Below are 24206 nucleotides of genomic sequence, written 5' to 3' on the forward strand. Positions count from 1 at the left end.
TGCTAAGCCAGAGAAGATTTGTGAGGACTGAATACATGAAGAACCTTACTGGGATACAGAAATGCCTTATAACTTCCACCAAATCCCATAGCAATCCCACAGTTCATGTGGCTAATAGGGAAATTGCCTGATAATTGGGCGCAGTAATTAAATCAGTCTCTACATCAGCTATGAAAAGAGAAAATATATTGTGGTCTTGGGGAACTGTACTTCTATCAACTTCAGAGAGGAAATTAATCTTACTGGGAATTGCTCTCTGCATTTGGGTCTGCCCAGTTTTCATAGTTACCTTCTTTCTGTTTTCTGTATAAAACAGAGCAGGTATTTTCAATGACAAGAGATAGGCCATTGAAATGTCTTAGTTCCACAATCACTGGAGATAGTTTCTAAAGACACGACATGGAGTTATTGAAGGAAAGAAAAGAAAGATAACTTTAATGAAGAAGATGGTCCTGCCTGCATACTCTACTCAAATACTCACACGCTACTGTATTTTTCTGAGCATCAAAACAGACTAGCTGGGAGATAAGAAGTCAAGAATAATGAAAGTGTTTTCCAAGCAGCTCATAAAAATAGCTCCTAATAAAGTAGGAATAGCTGCTCCTGGGGACATGTAAACCCCTGTGTCATTCCCATGGGAACAGGAAATACTCTTAATTATCACAATGCTGTTATGATAATAAACTAATAAAAGCAATTAAATTCAAAGCTAGCTACACATCCACATATTTCACTGTAATAACTTCCTCATACTACATTTGTTCAACCTTTTTCATTACCTCACAAGATCTTGCTGCAGGACATATAATATTGAAAAGAAATTGCTTCCCACTCTGAAAAGAGAGACACGAGATAGTACAAATAGCAATCCTGGGGCTGTGTGCCACAAGATTTACCTTAAAAAAAAATAATCTTTTTTTTCTGCTCACTTGTGCCTTTTTGGATACTCTGTCCAGTTTTAGGCTCTGGCTTTAACGATAACACAGAGCGACAGCAGGGTGCTTGGAAAAAACAAGAATCGCCATACCTCTAGGAACTATAATCTGCAAGGAGGCTGGGGGGGCTCCATCTAGAGAAGGCTGAGGAGAGACACCACGTCAGACTTCAAATATATAAAAGGCTGCAGACAGAATAACCTATTGTTCAGGTCCCTGATGGATAAAAAGTTATGTATCTGAACTGCAACAAGGAAACCTGAAGCGTGACATGTGGGAAAGGGCAACAAAACCCCAGACAAACTGTCAAAGGGCAAAGTGGGAGCTCCATCAGGAAGGGTTTTCAGGAGAGCTCAGGCACACATCTGTTGGAAGCGTTACAGGCATATTTGATCTGAGCTTGGCAGCAGCAGGGTGGGCTGTGTTATCCCTGGAGATCCCCCACAGTCCTTGATGACTGCAGTTCCATACTCCTTCTCTGCAATATCCAGCTGTAGCTTTCAGCCACTTGACCTCCCAGGCAGCTTCACCTTGTGTGTGGGGACATGACACCAAGGAACAAGGGGTCACAGTGGGGAGCTCTGTGTCCTCTGGATGCTCACACACACACACACGTTGCTGGTACTGTGAGCAGCACATCTGCAGCCGAGGCTGTGGCTCCAAGCCTCTGCACATGAGCTGTGCACGTGTTTCTAATCCCATGAGTCAGGGCAGGACCACGTCCACAGTTGGAGTCATTTGTCCCAGGTGATACCTAACAGATGTAATAAAAGATGCTCTCCTTGACCCCAGACTTGACTATTTTTGGCCACAAGTATTTTTCTACCCCGTTTGGTGTTTTAAACCTGTGTTTTGTTGACAGATTTCCCAGAAGAGTTTATAAGAGGTGCCAGGAAAATGTTTCAAGTAGGCTGAGCCAGTGTCATCAGTCAGCTACCTCACGTGGCATTAAGATGGAAGTGAGTGTGGTACCTAGCTGATTTTAATACAGCTCTGCCTTGTCAAAACAAACTTTGGGAAACAGTAGAAGTGAATGCATGTATTTATTTCTCCTGGTATAGAATATGCTTGGGTTTTTTGTCACATTTTCTTAGTAAGATGGAAAATATCTGTCAAAAGTTATCTATCAGTGGGAACACTCAGCAAGGGTCTGCTTGAATGAAAAAAGATATTAGATATAACAGGTAATGCCAAGCAAAAGTATAAAAAAAGGAAAATTAGTCTGTAGATAAAGTACAGGAACAGAAGTAATTAAATTTGATTTTACTGACAAGCAAGTAAAAAATGGCAAGGATGGCCTCTGGAAAGTCCCTAATCATGTTGTTTCAGTGTTTTCCTCTCTAAAATGGAATTTGAATAATTACCCACCTCACACGTGTGCTGTACTGCTATGCTTAGGAGTGATTGCGAAAGGGTCTGCGATTACCTCACAAAAAATGTTATTCGTATTGTTATCACTATGATCTGTGTACATTTATGCAAATACATCTGCGTCCCCAGGTGATCTATTTCAGATGCCGGCTGGAATTTAGAGGTAAGTAACTACTTACACTTAGATTGTTCCTCCATAGTTTAGTACAATTGATTGACAAAGATACTTATTCCAGATTACAAACGTTTTGCTGTATAATCTGGACAGTTGCCTAGATCTTAAATCAAGAGCAAATAGTGAAGAGCCCACACAAAATTCATCCTGTAGTATATAACAAGGATGTTGTAGAGCAAAATATGTCAAGGAGGGGTACATTAAAACCACAGAAAGCAACCCATTTTAAAATGCCCAATATGGGTTTAGTAAACAGAAACCATGTACTTACCTGCTGAAATAATAATTTCAGCTGAGCTTGATGGAAGAGTAAGAATTAAGCACCATACAGAACAAGTCAGTCTACAACTCGATAATACAATTCCACAAGGCAAATATACTTGGAATATAGGTCTAAAATACCTGGGCTATGTAAAACTGCTACAAGCTCGCTCTGTCAGTTCAGATTAGTCCAGAATACTCTGAAGAGATATGGTCGCCTATGCAGAGTTTATGCCAGACTAGATAATAGGATTTTTTTCATGCTGCTCTTACAGGTATCGTATCTCCTTACACATCTGGCATAAAGTGTAAAAACTCTATCAGATTACGTTTGTCCTGCCAGATGATCTGGTAGTGCACGGAGGTGGTATTAGCATGCACCCACGGATCCTGCAGCTCAGCATGCTGGGAGACAACTGGCCAGAGAGGTGTGTGCATGCTACACAACTTTTTGGCTTCCAAGAAATAAGAGCGTAAAGGAGAGTTAAATGAAGGGGTTGTAGTTGTTATTGTTATAAGAAAGGAGGAATACTCATTGGTGCGAACATTAAAAATCACAATAAAATCATCTAACAAGGCTGTCAACTAACAGAATTGAAAAAGCGCTCAGATATGAGTGACATTACCAGGACTGAGAAGAGTCAACTTTAGACCCATGCAAGAGAAGAGGTGTATGGGCTGGCACAGAGCAGGCTGCCTTCCACCTACGCTGTTTGGCAAAAGTGTATTAAAGTGCATAAAAGTGCATCAGGGCCTCCATCATCCCTGCTCCACAAAGCCATCTCAGGCCACAACAATTCTGAAATGGGCCACAGTCAAACTCATTGACCCCCATCAAAACAAGGTAAAACTATGTACACACCAATGATGGCAGAGAAATATTCTTTTAACTTGCCAAAACCTCCAATGGGTAGCCTTTTCCAGTGCTCTGTTGTCTTGGTACAAAGTTTTCCTAGTGTTTAAATCTTGTGTAATGCTCAGCTAAGTTTTGACCGTACATCCATTAGAGCTAGAAAAAAGCCTCGGTCCTCATTACTTAATATCCATAATTAACATCCACTAAAATACTGAAGTCTTTATCAGCCTAAGCATCTAAAGAGTTTCCATCTCTTAAACTTTGCTATAGTTCCTGCTGCTCTGATCTTATGTCCCTCCACTCTGTCCACATGTCTCTTGAATACAGTGCTTAAATTAAATTCAACACAGTTCCTCTGCTGTGACTTCATCAGGGTAGGAAGAGACTTACAGTCACCACCCATGTCTTACATATTATTCTGCTTTTCATCCATTGCAGACTGACATCTGCCTTTTGCAACATCCCCATGCTTTCTGTTTAATTTGCGATCTGTCATGACACTAACCTCCCTGATGCTTGTGCAGAGGCTGTCGTCTCAGGCAAGGTTGCCACTAAGAGGCATGAGCAATGAAAATACTATTAGATACCATGAACCAATCTCATCTGTGTCTAGTCCTCCGCACTTTTATTACTTCATCTTGTTGGTGTCCAGTCTGCCCTGCAGTATACCTAAATCACTTGGGATACTAAGCCTGTTCCCTGTACTCACAGCCTGCTGAAGCCTTCCTCTCTAATTTGAATGTGTGGAAATACTGACTTGCACAAAATGACCCATTATTTCTCTTAATTGGAATAACCTATGGAAAGGTATGCTGCTTAAATCAAGGCGATAGTTTAACAAATGTGGAGTTTATCAACATTTTTCAAAACTTTTTTCAGCATTTTAAGAAATCTGCCAGGAAAAAATGCTTAATATAAGATTGACACCATCACTGTTTCCACAGGCACTATAAACAGTGAAGCTGTTCACGTGCTGAAACCGTTGCTTAATCGCACCTACCAAAACTATCTGTATCTCCCTCCTCTCTCATACCTATCAGTTTCCTGTCAGGGAATTCAAAATCTTCAGTAGACAGATGACATACCTCATGCTCCAGCAGCCACTGCTTTGTGACCTGAGCATTGCAAATGCTGAGTATTAGATAGATACCACGAACCAATCTCAATCACTCTACTTTCATGGAAAAATCCATTATCTTCAGTAGGACTTTGTCTTGCACATACAAGTGAAATGTGGGCCTGCTGCTTCTTTACAGCTTCTTCATACCTGCCTCCTCACACTTCTCTTTTGATAATGTAACCCTGGATTACTTTAATAAAGGAGAAGGAAAATATTTTACTATGCTTGTCACATGCTCTTTCACAGCCTGTATGCTGGTGGGCTTTCTTGCCCAGGGGAAAGGGAAAGGTCAAGGCACAGAAATACCCAAGTCATCTTCAGCTTTCGCTCGGGGATACAGTTTATTATCTAAACATCAGATTCATAAAGTAACACAAAGGAAAGCTATTCCCTCATCCAAAGCCAGCTGCAGGGGCTCCCAGGCTTTCCATGCCAGAAAAAGGGCACACATCTTCATTTAAACCCCTGCTGAATCAAGTGACAAGCAGGCAGCCTGTAACCCTTTCCTGACTGTTTAACCCTGACACAACAGGGTTTGCAGCTGTAAATGTTTTATTCCAGGACTGGAGCAGACAGTTTTACACTCTTTCAGGTTTTTGACATGCAACACTTCAAGAGTTTGGTTTGTGCATCAGTACATACAGCAACATTAGGTAATTTTGTTAAACTTATTTAAAAATGAGGCTGTGGACTGCTATATGTGATTTTTTTTTTAAAAAAAAGGAAACTTTTCTTCATCAGAACAAGTCTGTACATACATTTTAGCTTTCAGAAATACACTGACCACAGAAAGACCAACCATGTGTTTAAGAGTTCATGACCTCTGAAAAGCTGCTATTAGATGTGAGTTTTCTACACTCAGCCAAAGTATCACAACAAATGGTAAAGAATAACAATGAAGATATGCAAAAGTGTTATGTATATTGGATGCTTAGAACTGAAAAACATGATGATAAACAGTAAACTAGGAAGGAAAAGAAGAGGTTTTTAAATAAAACAATTCCTCAAAAGGTCAGATAAGCTGGAGGGATGCAAACAGGAAACAAGAGCAGAGCAGAGAGGACAAAAGCAAATGGATTTCTTTTCAAGGTTGCTTCAGATAAATGCCTTTCACAAGTGCACCATGGTTGCCTGCTGTACTGTGGGCTTGTGAAGATGGAAGGCAACGTTCGTTTGTTTGACTTAAAAACTGGAATAAAACCTCAGTCTCTCAAGCTCTATCCTGCAAATGTAAACATTGTTTTCCTGGATGCTGGCTGTACAAGGTATATCTTAACAAGCTAGAGAACACTAGAACAGATACTAGGTGGATCCACATACTATTATCATTCCCAATTTTATGGGGAAGCTGAGGCACAGAAAAGATTAAATGTGCTTATGTCCAGAAACATAAACTTACACTGTGCTCTTGTAACAATAGGTCTATCTTGTCTTCTGTTATTTTAACAATCATTTTATGATGGCCTCATTTGTAAGAGTAGCACTTGATTCTCGCTACTTTTTCCCATTGTCTCTGAGGGAAGTGTGAGTAGCAAAGTCCATTCCATAAGTCCCATAAAATTGCATTTAACTCATGTTGTTCTCACTTCCCTGGAGATAAGAGGTGGTGCTGAGAATGAACGGGATCCTTTGCCTTTCCTGAACTTTCAAACAAAATGTCTAATTAATTCCTTTGGTGCTGCCATCAACACTGAGTTAAGACACATACCAGAAATAAAACCACTCAAGTTTCAGACCTCAAGGTTAGTTTACTTGACTGGCAGATAAAAACACTTCCTTTCTACTTGAAGACCTAGCTAATTTGATGTGGAATCACTGAAATTAAATTTTTAAAAAAATCTCAGTAGGCTTTCTCTGTGGTTACTTTCAAGGGTGAGCAAGTCAGTGTGCAGGCTCGGCACTGGACCCCACATCTCCTTGCAGTCTTCTGCTGTAACTACTAGACTAACTACTCTCTCTTCCTCTCCTGCAGGACCAGGCAACCCATGAGTGGTGGATATTCTTTAAATCTTGCTAAGGGAGCCTAATGAAATCTCTCCAAGCATTGTGGGGGTTGACACCTATGCAACAAAATGTGGATCCCCTCTCCATCACAGGCCACCACACCTCAGCAGTGCTGCATCCCTGCACACTCAGCACTGACTCCATTGCCATGAATCACCTCATTTGTAGCTTCCTCCTCCACCTCCAATCTTCTCCCTGCTATCCTCAGGGGTCAGTACTGGGACCAGCACTGTTCAACATCTTTGTCAGCGACATGGACAATGGGATTGAGTGCACCCTCAGCAAGTTTGCCGATGACACCAAGCTGTGTGGTGTGGTCGACACACTGGAGGGAAGGGATGCCATCCAGAGGGACCTTGACAGGCTGGAGAGGTGGGCCCGTGCGAACCGCATGAAGTTCAACAAGGCCAAGTGCAAGGTCCTGCACATGGGTCGGAGCAATCCCAAGCACGACTACAGGCTGGGCGGAGAATGGATTGAAAGCAGCCCCAAGGAGAAGGACTTGGGGGTACTGATTGATGAGAAGCTCAACATGAGCCAGCAGTGTGCACTTGCAGCCCAGAAAGCCATCTGTATCCTGGGCTGCATCAAGAGAGGTGTGACCAGCAGGTCGAGGGAGGTGATCCTGCCCCTCTACTCCGCTCTGGTGAGACCCCACCTGGAGTACTGCGTCCAGCTCTGGGGCCCCAGTACAGGAGAGACATGGAGCTGTTGGAGGGAGTCCGGAGGAGGGCCACGAAGCTGATCAGAGGGCTGGAGCACCTCTCCTATGAGGACAGGCTGAGAGAGTTGGGGCTGTTCAGCCTGGAGAAAAGAAGGCTCCAGGAAGATCTAATTGCGGCTTACCAGTACCTGAAGGGGGCCTACAGGAAAGCTGGTGAGGGACTGTTTATGAGGGAGTGTAGTGACAGGACAAGGGGTAATGGGTTTAAGCTCAAGAAGGGTCGATTTACATTAGATGTTAGAAAGAAATTCTTTACTGTTAGGAGTGGTGAGGCACTGGAACTGGTTGCCCAGCGAGGTTGTGGATGCCCCCTCCCTGGAAGTGTTTAAGACCAGGTTGGATGAGGCTTTGGGCAACCTGGTCTAGTGGAGGGTGTCCCTGCCCGCAGCAGGGGGGTTGGAACTAGATGGTCTTTAAGGTCCCTTCCAACCCAAACCATTCTATGATTCTATGATTCTATGCCAGAGTACATACGAACAGGAAGGTGTAAATATCCTACCCACCTTTTTTGCCTAATTTTTATAAAGCTTTCATGAGATCAGTTGCAGGAGCAGCCATGAACAAACTACAGCCCAGATAATGTGATCATACAGTCCTTGCCTGAGCAGAGGGCAAGACTTGGGCTCTACACAAAATTGCTATATAGGCCTTTACATAACTGGTATATTAACTAGGAACCAAATCAGGTTCTGTCACTTTAAAACTTTCCTCCACCCTCCATCACCTCCATCCATCAGTTGCCTGCAGCATGTATATTGAGGAATCGCGTGCAAACCTTACCATAACCCAAGGCTTAACATAAACTATACTCTTTCAGGTCATTGGCAAATAACAGGTATATCCGGTTGTGCCTTTGTACTTGCCTGCACGCAAATTAAAAGCGCATGTAAAGTTACAATAATCAAAGTCAGTCAGAGGGAAGGGGAGGAGAGCAGGGGGATAATAACCGGGGAATCAGGTTATTTATCTTCACAGGGAAGCCACTGAGAGGAGCCTGCTTGCATGCCATTTACACCTCAAAAGAAAGACAGGGGAAGACCTGGATTTTGGCCAAAACCATCTCCTAGAGCACCCCAAGCTGTGCCTAATCCTGCCTTCTCCCTGCATCTCGTAAAGCACCCTGTTACCCCCACTGCTGCTACCTCTTCCCCATGGTGCCACACAGTCATTATGCTTCCTCCTTGACTGTAGGTTGAGAATGTTTCTATGGGAGAGGACAGCGGCCAGGATGGACTTTGGGCTTTCTTCTTTGCAAGACCTTTGCTCTCCTGGTCTCAGCTGCTGCTGCTTTCACCTTTGCCACGAGGGTGCACCTCCAGTGCAATGCTGTTTCCGCGACTGCTTCATCCCCCATTCCCTGAGAGAGCCAGCATACCGCAGGGTGACCCCAGATCCACCCTGCCACCCCGGGGCAGGCACAGGTTCCCACACTGCTTTCCCTTCTGGGGGCAGCCAGCAAGCCTTCGTGCAGCCACCCTGAGCCTGGGTGCGGGCTGCTTGGGAAAGGGAAGAATTTATGGCAATTTTTTTCTCTCTTTCTTCCTTGGCGTGCCATAAGATTAACAGACATTAGCAAATGCCTCTTCCCGGACTGCTGTGACAAGACAAAACCTGCCCTGACTGGCACCTGCAGTCTGTTTCCCTCATGGTCTTTGATCTGCCATTGCTGAAGGTTAGAAGATCTGAATGGCTCAGAAGCAGACACTTCCTTGGGTTTGCTTCCAAACGCTAGGAGCAATCTGTACGTGTCAAGAGTGTTTTCTCTCCCTGTTGAATTCACTGAAGGCTAGAGGAAATCTTTATTATTATTTGTCTTACGGGAGCAATCAACTGTCTTGATCAAGATTGCAGCCCTTACATGGAATACTGTAAAAATCTCCTAAGCTCAATTTTCCATCATTGACCACAGATACCACAAAGGGAGTTTCCCTTGGTTTGAATATCCAAGTCTTTCTTCAAATTAAAAAATGTGCAAATAAACAACTCCCATTTCCCATACCCCAGGGAAGAGCATGAATAATTTTATGGGCTAGAGTATTAGCCACATACATCCCAGTCCCCATTATTTGAGTCATTTCATTTACCACTGAAATGCAGTTACGGCTGCAGGCAAATACACCAAACCCTTGCACAACAGAGCAGAGGAAGCCAAGAATGCTCTGTTACAGAGGGATGTTAAAATGTTTCCTCAGCTGAGCTTCAGCAGCCAAATGACTGAATGTCCTGGTTTAGATTCACGCATTTCCATCTGACAGGGTACTTCAGCAAAGCCAATGTAGCCAGAACCACTGTTTCTGGTGGAAAAAATCTATCACTCTTCACCTTCTTCACAAACACTGTTCGCCCTTTTATTGACGTGCAGTAATGCAAGGGAGAAGGAGGGTGAGTATGCTCCCTGGCTCATTTGAGCAGGGGTATCTAAGGGGTGACATTTACAAGCAACTCCTTGACTGACATGAAATTTCTTAGGTCTGTGACATGAATCTTCTTTGGAAAATCCCAGCTAAAGGCCTGTCTCTTTATGATTAAAAGCTAGGGAAAGCCCTCATGATGCACAAATTATTGTGTTCCTGTTCGGTTCAGCTGCCATCTCAACAATCACTTTGTGCCAGTACAACCTCCTCTCTCAGAGCACCTGAAAACCTGAAAGGAGCAGTACAATGGATATTTTTTAAAAACACTGAAAACTTCCCATTATAAAATTTCAATCCTTTGCACAAGAAATTACCCAGACCCTACGTAGTCCATGCCTAATAGCTCAAGCAAGTTTGGTGTATCCACTTGAATGTGCAAGTAAGCAGAACAGGCTTTTCAGAAGTAGGAACTGAAGCCCAAAGAAGGGAGGCACACAATGCCAGCCCTGTGAAAACACCAGATGAGCACAGGTAGCCCAGACCTTCCTTTTCAACCTGACACTGTACTTCAGCAACAGTTCTAGCCTGACTCCAAAAGAGAAAGCACATATATATATATATACACACACATGCACACACAATACTAGACCCCTGGCATCACTTTCTGAGGTACTCTTAGATGTTTGCAGCCCAGTTCAAGAGCCCCCTTCAGCAGCAAGATTGGAGGTATCATAACAGGACAAAGTAATGCTCACCCTTCTGTGCAGCTCCCTTACCTAGATCAGACCTGGATCCCCCACTACATAACCAGGTTTATTCTCTGAAGGAATGAGAATTCTGAAATTCAAATTGGATTGCTCTAGAGGCTAGTAGATTCAAATTATGTTGCCTATTTTAATATTTTGATGAGCTGTTCTGCTGACAAGGCACCAAAGAATGGTACACACCCAACACTAACTGAAGAACCCGCATGACCAATATTTGTATCATGGGAAATTACTGCTTGGGAAGTGGCGAGCTGAACATTCATAGTCTGGGCTAATCAATGGCTAGGATACTTAGGACACAAGATAGGAAAACCCATGTTGTCGTCAAAGAAATGTACGTTTCTTCATTCCATCTGTGCTTCACTATCTTCTCTCTCCGTGCAGAAGAGTTATGCTGTCTACTTGCACAGAGTTTCCTTAGCTGGAAAGCCCAGGTCCTCCATTACTTGTAACTTTGTCCAGCTTTAATCACTTGGTCTGAAATTTTCTATCCTCGAAAAATCCATGTTTCATATTGTAATTTTAGAAATGTTCAGTCCAAAAATAGTTGAGCTCGTTTGAGAACAAGGAAAATAAGTGTTCCTATTAAAACATGGTGATGGTCTTGTCTTTGAAAAGCTTTGTAGCCTCAAGCTCAAAAGCAGGGACTTGACATTTGTCTGGGGAATGTCTTTTCTCCCACATTTGTGCCTTTTGATCTTCCCCTGATAATTCACTCAAATTTGGACAAATTTCCAAAGTCTGAAAAATCATATTTTGCATATCTGTATTAAAGACCTTGTGGAACTTCACAGGTAAATCTTCAGAACCTTCACCCCTACAGAATACGCTTCTGCTTATGTGAGTGAAGTAGACTTTGGTTTCAGCTGTAGCCCAGGGCTGTTTTGAGCTGGCATCCATCACTACACTTGAGCATACGAGCGCACTGCCATTTTCTAAAACGGCAAATACAAAAGTCTTAGAGTCAGGAAAGCAAGTGCACTACAAACTTTGTATCACCACTACTAATACAACCAATACCAATAAAGTCTGGAAAACAAATGAGAAGTAAAATATTACTGCTTGCTAACATGTTAACAATATCATCCCTTAGCAATGTTATAATTTTTAAGCTTTGGAGTGACCTAGCACATCATACAGACTATAAGGTTTCTATACTTCAAAATAAAGATGGACCGTGCGCAACACAGCTGTTGGTTCTGCAAACCTCAGAAACAGTATGAGGATGCAAAGCTGCCAGATGCCCCAGGGAGCCCCTTTGCTCAAGAAGAAGAGCGAGCAGGCACAACAGTTTGCCCACACATCACATGTTGAGGATAGATACAATAATGCACATCTTGAGCAGTGTCTAAACTTTCCTAAAAGTTGCTAGTTTGTCCGTCTTCTTCAGAGTACTTCTTTCAGACTACTTTAATAAAGAGCATTTGTATACTATAAATACAAAGACACACACAAAATGCCATGGGTGAGTGCCCAACAGTGTGTAAATCAGATTTTGCCTCTTAGCAGAAAACAGTTTAAAAAAGCTTCTCAAAGGATAGCCACAAAGTGACCAGCTCTGAGTTTTCCTCTCAAGAAAGACTTAGCTATGCAGTTTCATATTCATTCAATATTGTCAAGAAAAGACAGCAAACTTTGGAAAGAAATATTGTAGGAATTTGGCAATGCAAAATTAAAGCAGTTTCATAATCAAGTTTGATGCCTGAATTAAGTATAATGCTACATCCTCATTTTCTGTAATCATACCTGTGTGTTACCTGTGTGGAAGCAGACTGCAATGTATGCCTTTAATTTGCAAGTAACATGGAAAATGCAAACAGATGGAGAGGCTACAATTCAGACTAGCACTGAGCTGAGCCCCAGCAAATACTGGGAGGTTTCTCGCCTTCCCGCAGCAGCTGGGGGAATTTGGCTCAGAATTAGGAGCCAAATTTAGGCTTTTCAATAGCAAGGGAGAATTGAAAATGTGAGCTCGGAAGTCAGTGGGAATGTAGGGAAGAGTGAAAGTCCAGGGAAAGCTACAAGTTAATGAAGGTTAAGAATGCATTATGTAATCACAAATATATATATGCTTTAGAAAGCACACTACAAATGTTTTATTTTAGGCCACAGTGAGTAGCCTAAACATATAACCCTGAATCACAGAGCTGGCTCCTATGTATGCCTGGCACTCTGAGCAGCACTGAGGATGTGGCTCCTTCTATTTTCCTTACATCTCATGCTTGGTATCACACGAAAGCTGCCAAACTGAGCAAAACCAGGAACCTCCATCAGACATGATCTCATTATCATCCACACTCATGGTACCCCAGCCTCAGGTTAGTTTTAACACTGAGCAATGCAGTGTCATGTAGATAAGCCTGAGCAAGCAGGCACTTCTATATGGCACAGAGCAGCAAGCATAGCTGGTGACTGTGGAGCCGGCTGCCCGGGGGTAACACTGTGTCTGGACTGAGTGCCTGGTGCAGATCTTCTGCTCCTGGACACTTGAAACAGTGGTAACCCTGCATCATGTCGGACTGCAGTGTAAACATAAGCTGAGAGAGCTGTTGTAAATGCGGAGGCTTATAGGTTCTAATTCTGACTGTAATCCGATTGTTTCAATGGCGATTTTCCTGACTTACAGCAGTATTGTTAAGACTAGAGTCAAACTCCAGAGGTACATAAGAATGCCTGTACAATTTTAAGCAGCCTGAAACAATAGGACATCAAATAGCATGTGTTTAAGTTTCCAAGTGATTTGTGTTTTACAGTTACACTACTTGTTTCTTCATCTTATATAGTATTGTGCAACACTCAGAAACAGACAATCAGAAACAATATTTCCAAGAGTTTATTTAATGAAGAATGGCTTGAATCACTCTATAAACGGTAAACAATTTGTTCAAGCTCTGTACTGAAGCAATCCCAGGATAAAGTAACTCCTGGACTCATGCCTTAAACTGAACTCGCAGCTCACGACAGTGGAAATGCGCTCCTTCCTCTGTACTGCCTGCTAGCAGCCAGGAAACAATCCCACTTGCAGTATGATGCTGAGAAAAGTCGTCAGTGGGATGCAAAGCGTGCAGTGCGCCGGACTCACTCACTGAACGGAGGAGAAACAGTAAGGTGGGTGCAGGGCCACTTGTAGCAGAGACAAGAAATGGCACATCATGTCACCTACGGCAACCCCATGCTGAGGTGTTCTTCCTCTTACCAATTGCAACCAGAGTTTGGCCACCTTGAGGACACTATTTCTTTATGAGTTCAGATTTACGTGGGAGCTGGCATGGAATCTGTTCTGCTCGCTCCAAAGTAAATAGCAATCTCTCACTTTAGCGGCAATACAATTAGTTTAAGTGTTGCATCGAATAAAGGATTTAGGGACTAACAAGAGCTGTAATGCCTGGGTTTTAGGCAACTGGTCACCACTGTCACCAGGAAAAAGGCAAGTTTACCTGCTGGCAATGGCAAATGCCCAGCACTATAATCCAGAGCTCAGGTAACTGATCCAAACTAGTCCTTACCACCCAGATCCAGTGCCCGGAACACATGTTGCAGAGGGAAGCCCATGTCTCTTCTTTGACAGTGTGACTGTTGAAGGAGGGAAGGGTGGCCATCAGAGTGGGACAGGCCACTTAGCCACAGCTGAGTGGTTACAGCATGTGAAATTTGGTTCCAGCCTTATGATGGTGATGGAGAGGCCAAACCACCTAGTCTCTCCCCAGGCTAGCTCTAACCTTAATGCCATAGGGATGGAGCTATCTTTGCTCCTCTTTGAAGCTGGGCCATGTGCTGGGCTGGACTGCAGGATCCAACCCCAGAGATGGGGCTGAGGGGAGGGAAGCTCATTTTTTCTGGCACTGCTCGGAAAAAGTGGTTTTGACACCTCTGCCACTTGGCAATGACAGGAAGAAGCACAGCGTGCTCTGAGGCACACAGAGAGGTACAGTTGATGCTAGTCTGAGCAAGAGGTCATACTGCTGACTGGAGGAGCCCAGGACAGTGCCGACAGCCGGGATTGCAGTTCTTAGCAAAGGCAGAAGCAGCAGCTAGGCCAGGCCTGGGACCACACCCTGAGCTGCGCTGAGTCCCAGCATCTAATTTTGTCTAATCCCTAATTGCTACCAAAACACCTTCTTTTCTTCTCGTGATGTGACTGTAGAAAATCTGAAATAAATGTCATATTTTTAAATTTTGCTTGATAGAGCAAAAACGACGACAACAAAGCAAGAGCGTTCTGAGTTGCTAAAGAACAGACTCCTTGACGCCTGGGGGTTTTGCAGCCCCGGTTCCCCCGGGGCGCCGGAAAGCCCGGGGGGGAGCTTGGAGCATCGCACCCGCATGACCCTCGCCAGCCCTCCCGGGGCGGGCGGAGATGCCAGGTTTAAGAGTAAAAAAGCGCCATGAGCAGGAGAGAAGCGAGTGCAGGGCGGGGGCGAGGCTGGAGGGTAGCGGGGCCGGCCGGGGTGCGAGCTGCCCGGCGCTTCCCTGCCTCCTTCCCCCCCGAGCCGGTGTCAGGTATTGCGAGGAGGGGTAGGGGCCCGGGGAGGAGATGGCTGGAGGCTTTCCAGCCCCGGCTCACGCAATGCAAACTCCGCACGCAACGGGGAGGCGACAGGCGGAGGAGGGGAAGCTCTCCGGCTTCCTCAGCCCCCAAGATGCAGGCGAGACTTTGCCTCCCGACAGAGAGGGCTGCGAGCCCGCCCGCCACCCCGCTCCCCTCGCGGCACCTCCTCCGCTAAAACTTTTGGCCCCGGCCATAAAAGCATCCGCGGCTCAGCCGCTCCACTTGGCGAGGGCCCAAGGGCAGCTGGCAAATAGCTGCGACCCCTCAAGCCAGGGGAAGGGCCAGGCAGCGGCGATTTGTTAGCGGGGCTAACTGCGGCACGCCCGCACCGCACCGCGCACCGCGGATGCCGGCGGATTTAAAGCCGCGAGTACCAATGCCAGGCGCCCAGCCGCGGCTGCTCCGGCTCCAGCTCAGCCTGGGGGCAGCGGCCCGTCCGCCCCGCGCCCTCTGAGCCGCTCGCCTTCACTCCTTGCAGCGGGCTGGGGTGGCCTCGTCCCGTCCCCGCAGGCCAGCAGGGAGGTGGGTGGGAGAGGGCGGCAGCTCGCTCGCTCCCGGTCCGCGGAGCCGCACCGGGCAGGTGGCTGCCGGCGGGGCGAGCTCCGAAGGGTTAAAGCGCTGGGAAGGTGATAATAACTCTGCACTGGGATCGGGTGTAATTGGCATTTGCCTGCACATGACCTGCCAAGCTCCGGGTGACAGGAACCGGGGCTCCTAATGAGTTTCCCAGAGGTTGGGATCTGAACGTCGCCGCTCTCCTCCCGGGGCCGCCCGTTAGAGCTGCCGTCGGCTGCCCGGCTCCTCTCCATCCTCCCCGAGGTCTCCGATGGAAGCGGCGTGCAACAGGTCAGTTCTGCTACAGGGGCCCGAGGTGGCCCTTTATTTCACCCCTTCTTCCCCTAGCTGCTTCAGAAAGGCTGGAGCAAACGGTAGGAGCGGGTGGTCCCCGGGCACGGGGATGGGAAAAGGGACCGGTCAGCTCTGCCACGCCGGGACCTCAGGGACCCTCCGCAGCCCATCCCCGTGGCCGCCAGCCTGCGCTGCCACGACGGGCACGACGGCGCGGGGAGGAGGGAAAGGCTCGGTACAGAGGGGGCTCCGTGGCCATGTGCGGAGGTTTCCTGTCCGGAGCAGCGGGAAGCTCCGACGGCGGCGCGGGGAGCCCGTTTCTCGTAGGGGTCCTTTCGCCGGGAGGAGCGATGTGCAGCGCCGGGATGAACCTGTCTCCAGCGCACGGCGGCTGCCTGCATCTGCGGGAGGCTCGTCAGGCGAGAGCATCCTCCTGCCTCAGCCGTTACCTTCTGGATCCCCCGCTGCAAACTTTACCTACCGGGGGGAAGACAGCAGCGGCTCCGCCGCCAAATATGATTTTGATCCCTTACTGAGCGCTTGCCACTTGATTATCGATTATACCTTGGGTTTTTTGCGCAGGATCCGGGCGGGCTGTAGGCACACGAGGAGCGGATAGCAAGGACGCACCCCGACTCTGAGTGCCGAAACGGCTGCCGGCGCTCCCCTCCGCCACGCCAGCGCGCCCCTGTCCCCTCGCCCGTCCGGGCTTCTCCCTGCCTGCGGACGACGGGGAGCTTCCCAGCCTGTCCGCCGGGTCGCTGCCCGCTGACCTTTTCCCTTTCCCTTGCAGCATGGCCCTCGAGAGGCTCGGGGAAGCCCTGCGCGGCATCCCCCCCTTGCAAAGCTCCCTGCTACTCCTCCTCTGCCTGCTCGCCGCCATCCACCTGGGCAAGTTCCTCCTGCAGCAGCAGCAGCGCCGGCGGCAGGGCCAGCGCCGGGCGCCGCCGGGCCCCTTCCCCTGGCCTCTGATCGGCAACGCGGCGCAGCTGGGCAGCGCCCCGCACCTCTCCTTCGCCCGCCTGGCCAGCACCTACGGCGCCGTCTTCCAGCTGCGCCTGGGGCGCTGGCCCGTGGTGGTGCTGAACGGGGAGCGCGCCATCCGCCAGGCCCTCGTCCGCCAGGGGGCCGCCTTCGCCGGCCGCCCGCCCTTCCCCTCCTTCCAGCTGGTGTCGGGCGGGCTCAGCCTGGCCTTCGGCGGCTACTCGGAGCTCTGGAAGCTGCACCGCCGGGCGGCGCACGCCACGGTGCGCGCCTTCTCCACCGGCAGCCCCGCCACCCGCCGCCTGCTGGAACGGCACCTGGTGGGCGAAGCGCGGGCGCTGGTGGCGCTGCTGGTACGCGGCAGCGCCGGCGGCGCCTTCCTCGATCCCTCGCGCGTCCTGGTGGTGGCCGTGGCCAACGTGATGAGCGCCCTGTGCTTCGGCCGCCGCTACAGCCACGGTGACGGCGAGTTCCTGCGCCTGGTGGGGCGCAACGAGCAGTTCGGGCGGGCGGTGGGCGCCGGCAGCCTGGTGGACGCGCTGCCCTGGCTCCAGCGCTTCCCCAGCCCCGTGCGAGCCGCCTACCGCGCCTTCCGCGACCTCAACCGCGACTTCTATGGCTTCGTCCGCGGCAAGTTCCTGCAGCACCAGCGCAGCCTGCGCCCGGGGGCCGCCCCCCGCGACATGATGGACGCCTTCATCCGCCTGCAGCGGGAGCAGCCGCGGCTGCAGCTCGAGCACGTGCCCGCCACCGTCACCGACATCTTCGGCGCCAGCCAGGACACCCTCTCCACCGCCCTGCAGTGGCTCCTCATCTTCCTCATCAGGTAGGTGCCGGCGGGGCGGACGCTCCCCGTCGCCCGGGCGGAGGCGGGAGGCCGGGGCGCCCCCCACCTGCCCCGGGGAGGGACACGGGAGTCAGCCCGGGGCGTCGCAGTGGGAGCGCCAGCCTTGAGGGATCTCTGTTTAAATGGCGCTGCAGGGGCAAAACCGCCGCCGGGCAGGCTCCCTCGGCTGGAAAAACCGGCCCAAACGAGCGCCTAAACCGCTCGATGCGGGGAGAGCCGGGGAGCGGCGCCGCCAGGCACCCGCCGCCAGTGGCGGCTGTGGGGGCGAGGGTACCTCTGAGGGACCGGCCAGCCCCTGTGGTGCCGGGGTACCTCAGCGGCTTCCGATTAACTAACACGGAAGCTCCGGGAAACCTGCCAGAAAAAGATAAGAAAGGAGAAAAAAAGAAAAAAAAAAAAGCCCTGCTCTCGCGGTCGGGTAATGGTGCATAAAGAGAGGCTGGCAAAAAGGCAGCTGAATAAAACCTGAAAGTAACAGATTTTACCAGGTCAAGATCAAGGAGATCATAGGAACAGGATAACAACTGCTTAAGCAAGATAAAGAGTTCGTGCACTGGTTTACAAACCCGCTATTATGTTAATTTGCTAGCAGCGTGTGCTTTTATCACCATTGCGTGACTTGGGGAAAACCACGTCCAAGCCCGAAAGGCAGACCCGTTGGGCAGCCGGCGGGTGCAAGCACACCCCTTCTGCGCGCTGCCCTGGCACCAGCTCTTCGAGGGGGAAGAAATCTCAGCTGAGGGAGGTGGTTTAATAGAAGAAAGCATAACACTGATTTCCTTGCCTAGCCCGGCTTTTTCTTTTGCCACCTACATAATTTGTAGGCTTTTGCAAATGTTATCTCCTCAGTCACTTCTTGAAAAATGGACTTAACGCTTCGAGCTAAGGGTACAATGCCCAGCGTTCACATAACCTGTTGGTTTTCTCCCCCTTTCTTACGTTTGCCCAGCATTTGACAGGCAGACCTGCTGTAGGAGAAAAAGGCAAGGACACAGAAACCAAACTTGAATATTTAAAAAAAAAAAAACAAACAAACAAATAAAGGCTCCTTGGAGAAATGCATGCTTTTAGACAAGCAAAAGAAAATAAGATAAATTTATTAACATTTTTATCTTGTTTGGTTACTGCATAGTCTTCCAAACTATCCAGACTTCAGGACGGTGGTCTTAAAATACACTATAAACAAAATATATTTTGATATTAATTAGAAAAAGGATACTCAGAGTGGGATGTTAATAAAGCAATTCTGACAATTATTAGCAGGGATCATTTCAGTTTTAAAAACATGCAGACTCTCGTATGTATGCCATACGTCTAGTGATAGCAAACTCCATGCTAACTTGTAGAAGTTGTATATGGAGCTGGAAAACCAAATTCTTATTCCCACGGAAAGCCCAATATTTAGAAGAGAGAAGCAATTTTAGGTTTAGAATGAATTTTCAGAATTGGACCAGAATATTCAGTTTCAGCACATTTTAAGTTAGTTTCTTTATGTTGAGAATCAGTTACATCTGATGTTAAAGTGAAAACTGAGCAGATCTAAAATGACACCATTGCATGGGAAGTTTGGATTTTTCCTCTCAAAGTTTTCCATCAAGGTCCACATGTTCCTGCAATATATTTAAACTTTGCTCAAACCACATAATTTAGGGTAGGGCTGAGGTTCTCTGAAAAATGTTTACAGCAAGGATTTTTTTTTTTTAAGAAAATCTTTTAAAAGTGTTATGTACATACACACATCTTACTTTAAATAACAGGTATCCGAATGTGCAGGCTAAAATGCAAGAAGAAGTGGATAGGATTGTTGGAAGAGAACGTCTGCCATGTGCTGAAGATCAGCCTCACTTGCCCTACATCATGGCTTTCTTGTATGAATCCATGCGTTTCAGCAGCTTTGTGCCTGTTACTATCCCACATGCCACCACAACCAACACCTTCATAATGGGCTACCTCATTCCCAAGGACACAGTGATTTTTGTTAATCAATGGTCAGTGAATCACGATCCAGCAAAATGGTCCAACCCAGAGGATTTTGATCCAACAAGGTTCCTGGATGAGAATGGATTCATCAATAAAGATCTTACTAGTAGCGTGATGATTTTCTCATTGGGAAAACGTCGGTGTATTGGAGAGGAGTTATCCAAGGTGCAGCTGTTTCTCTTTACCTCCATACTGGTCCATCAGTGCAATTTTACTGCTAATCCAAACGAGGACCCTAAAATGGACTTTACCTATGGGTTGACCATTAAACCTAAGCCATTTACCTTGAATGTTACACTTAGAGATACTATGGATTTGCTTGATCAGGCTGTCCAAAGACTGCAAGCAGAGAAAGCAGCCAATGAAAATCAGCTGTCAGCAAATGCCTAAGCAACCAACCTTGCATCTAAAGATAATCCCTCTCTCTCTTTTTAGACTTAAATAAGTTACAGTTTGTTCTGGTGATCGTTTTGGAAAATAGCCAATATTACAAGTTAGAAGAGCAGGAAGGAAAACTGCACAAGGTATAATTCAGTCCTCTTTTTAATTCTAAAAGGAGAGCCAAGGGAACAATTTAATATATTAAATGATAAGACATATGCAATTTGAAAGTAAGCCTTTTCTAGCTTGTTCACAGAAGTCGCCATTGTAAAGAGCTTTTTATCTACTGACTGGTTGGAGCATCTCCAGGAACTGTTTGTACAATCCTTTCTATGTCTCCATGCGCTATGCCTTAAGTCTAAGTTCACCTTCAGTGACTCCATATCCCAAAGTGAAATATCTTATTAAGAAAAAAAAAAAAAGGAAAAAAAAGGAAGGGTTGCTCAGAACACTGCAGCCTGCCTCTGAATTCACTCTACTGGAAACTGCGATAGGCACATGGCAGCTCCTGCGTTGTGATTGCCAGGATGTATATTAATGCCTTAATAATAAACTTTCAAATGATTTTGGCAAAATGACAATGTAAAGTCTTGCCTTTAGCATTCCAAGGTGTTTTCACATTCGAAAATAAAATTTATATTTTATATGAGAATGAACAGAATATCCTAATGTAGTAACTTTTCATTAAGTTTGGAAAGATCAGATTTGATATGTCACCAAATGGCAAAAGGTAATATAAACCATACGCTAATCTCTTCATTAGCATATTCATGAACAAAATAGATATTCAAATTAGAAAATTTTATAAAGGTATAGCTGAACTTTGTATTTCTCTAGTAAAGAGTTAATATCCCTGTCCCTAGGCACATCGGTAAGTCCAGTAAAATCCACATGGGCAAAGGTACTCAGTAGTGAGAATTTGGGGGTTTTGTATTAAAACTTTCATGCTGCAAGCCTCAAGTAAAGCGTACAGCAAATATGCCCTTGCTGACTAGCCATTCTGTTAGGTTGAGTTAAATGGTATATCCAAAAATCAATTATGTACTTTTAGTACAATTTGCTTGGAACGAAGTCTCAGAAGGAAAACTAACATTGCATGTCCCGATTAATATATCCATTTAGCTGAAGAAAAAGTAGTTTTAAAATTTTTGTGAGGCAAAGGACATAAAAAAACCAAACTCAAACCTATTATTTTAAAACACACACAAAACTTTATGGCCTTGAACTTTTGGCTAATGTTTGTGTACACAAAGCTGCATGTATTTCTCTAAAAAGCAAGCAACCCTATGTAAATGCCTGATTTTGAAAAGTGTTGGGCACTTCTTTGGAGCTGCAGATCACCTTCAATTACATATGAAATCCATCAGAAATGAGAGTACCTCACATGACTTGCTGTGTTCAGTCTAGTACTAAGTAAGGTATTAGTAGAGCTAGAAAAATAAGGGTGCAATGCTACACAGTAAAGTAGCTCCACTGAAACCTAAGCAAGTAAAGATTTGCACTGGGTCTTCTGATAGATGGCCAGTCTTAGTCACGTTGGCTGCAGTGACAGAATTCATGCTGACGTTGGAAACGGCTGGGTTAAAGACACAATCCTGATCTTAAGTAGAAGCTTTGCTACTGATTTTAAAACATGAATCAAGCCTAGAAGTACTGCTCTGTAACCCCACACAGTAGTAATGTACCTGTTTAAAGTCTCTGACTTCATATGGCATCTATCTTCCTTTTTTTAGGGCTAAAAAAGCTTTCTGTTTTATACACAAGGAGTAACCTCAGGTGTTTTTCTGAATTACGTCCAAGTTTGTGATATCCCAGAACTTAGCCTATACCTGTGAAAAGCTTTATAAGATACTCAGCATTTTCATATGGAGATCTACATTAGATCAAATGCTAGCAAGACAATTTTCCTTGTACCTTTGTAAGTATTGCTACTAAAAAAATATAAAGGATGTAACCTACAACTGGATAGTTATTCTAACGCAAGGATCACTGATTCATATTTAAATAAAAATGACTTTTGCAATTTTGTACTCTTCCAAAAGCTTTAATTATGCATTGGCTACTAATGCAACATCCATTCACACTGCTCATGTCTGTCAGGGGGTCACCCACTATATACCTGTTGGTCAAATAATGCCTCTTATAATCTGTGAAGTTACTCAAATTTAGTAGCACCCATTTAGAATGTATGCAGTTGTTCAGTGAGCTAACTTTTATGGTCATTTTGAGATGTATCATTGCGTTACCAAAATACTAAATAAAGTTATTCTTACACTGCCTTTGCTTAGTTTATGTATGGCTTTCTAACATCAAGATAAACAAAATTATTATTTCTGATTTGGAAAGTATTATTACTGTATATATATGTGTTCATATACTTTTCACCTTCTTTCCATTTCTGGATTTTAAGGTTTTTCTCCATCCTGCCCTTATAGCTTCTCAGGTCTTCCTGCTTATTCATACCTTGCCATCTGTGTTCAACATCCTCATGCTCCTTGCTAAGAACATTCCCTGCTGCTCATCTCGGCATCGATCTGAAATCTCTCATGGCTTTTGCTTTCTTCTAATACCTGTTAATCTCTCCTCAGCCTGCACAATCTCCTATGCTATGTTCTTCCCTCTGGAATTTCAGTTTACTTCCACCTCCCCTTATTTCAAGCCCACAGACTGGTCTTCCTTTCTCTTTTTCCCTTCTCTAATGCGGGGCATCTGTATACTCCTGATATTAGATCCTCATCGCTGCCCTTGGGAGCAATTTGTGCTGTTTTGGCCTTGGTGTATAGTCAGGAGTGCCAGGAAGGAAATCTCAGGGCCAAACAGGCCTGAACGTGCCCTCGCAGAGCAACCTCTCACAAAATCAAGGCAATCCTGTGGTGAAGGGTGGCTGTTATGCACATATAAAATGTTTCTTCATGATGCAGCAGCCCCCCTTCCCCCTCTGTCTTCTTTTCCCCAGTCTGCTACACAAGCCTGCTTACTTCAGAGCCATCTTAGAAAAGACCTTCACATTTTCCCTAACCCCAAGGGAGTGAAACAAAAGCTGGGTGAGGCAGAAGGCTGGGCAGACTGACTAGCGGTAGTTCCTTCCTGACTTGGGACATTTTCAGCTAGAGTTTTTCCCTAAGGGGGCAGGATTCTAAGTACAGGCTGAGTTGGTGAAATCAGAAGGAACACAAGTTGAAGATGACTTACAAAGACCCCTCTAGAAGTAGCTACGGACATGTGGAGTAGGTGTGGTGTCCAAAGATACTCCATGCAGTGCATACGTGGCTGGGGCTGACCAGTGGGACACAGCGTAGCTAGAGAGCAGGCATCCTCCCTGGGTAAAAGCTAAGAGCAACCTCACGCAGTCAAGAGATGCTGCCACACTGTCGCTGCCTCCCGTTAATTTCTAGGTATTTTTCCCCTTTACCAGCTGTCTACAGCTGAAGTCTAGACTCCCTCTTCAGTGTTGACAGGCACATGTTTACAGCAAGACCTGCTACATCAGTGCCAAAAAAACCGCAGTGCTGATGCAGCCTGAAGTTGGCATGAAGAAAGCATTCTTGGAGATCACTACAAATACCATTTACAGCAGTTGAGTAGGGAACCAAAAAATCCAATTGCCCACTGTAAGCCACTACCAAGCGTTAAGGAAATAGAATAAGACTAACTCAGCAAACTGGCTTGATTTTTTTAAAATTCTGTACTTCCATTTTCCACCTGTTTCATTTAAGCAGTTGTTAGAAAAACTATCATTTTCAAAACTAGGCAAGGTCACATCTAACAGCAAGTCACGCACATCTCATGAGATTTTGTGTTTGCAGTGTCACTGCCTCCCTCACGAACGTGACTGGATGTCATCATAGCAATATAGACAAATACATGTTGCTCTTTCTTCATGAAACAAAGCACAAGAGTTAAGCAGCTGTATTCAAGACAAGATTTTTCATTTAAAAATCTTCATGCTCAGGTGGTAGTGATTTCAGTGGGTGAGGAAAGCCAAACGTCATCTCACACTTGCTTTGTCCGTGTGTGTGCACATGCACACACTTAGTTCATCTCCCAGA

The 24206-nt window shown here is 46.1% G+C and overlaps 1 protein-coding gene across 1 annotated transcript; it reads left to right on the top strand.

The window, feature by feature from the left end:
- The first annotated feature begins 13394 nt into the window (after positions 1 to 13394).
- Positions 13395 to 22436, top strand: LOC129204198 (cytochrome P450 1B1). Its single transcript, XM_054819700.1, has 3 exons — positions 13395 to 15962; positions 16759 to 17775; positions 19554 to 22436. The coding sequence occupies exons 1-3, from the start codon at positions 15943 to 15945 to the stop codon at positions 20164 to 20166; spliced, it is 1650 nt and encodes a 549-aa protein (XP_054675675.1). The 5' UTR covers positions 13395 to 15942; the 3' UTR covers positions 20167 to 22436.
- Positions 22437 to 24206: the final 1770 nt, after the last annotated feature.

The sequence above is a fragment of the Grus americana genome, chromosome 3, assembly GCF_028858705.1.
Source record: "Grus americana isolate bGruAme1 chromosome 3, bGruAme1.mat, whole genome shotgun sequence".
Classification (NCBI taxonomy): Eukaryota; Metazoa; Chordata; class Aves; order Gruiformes; family Gruidae; genus Grus; species Grus americana.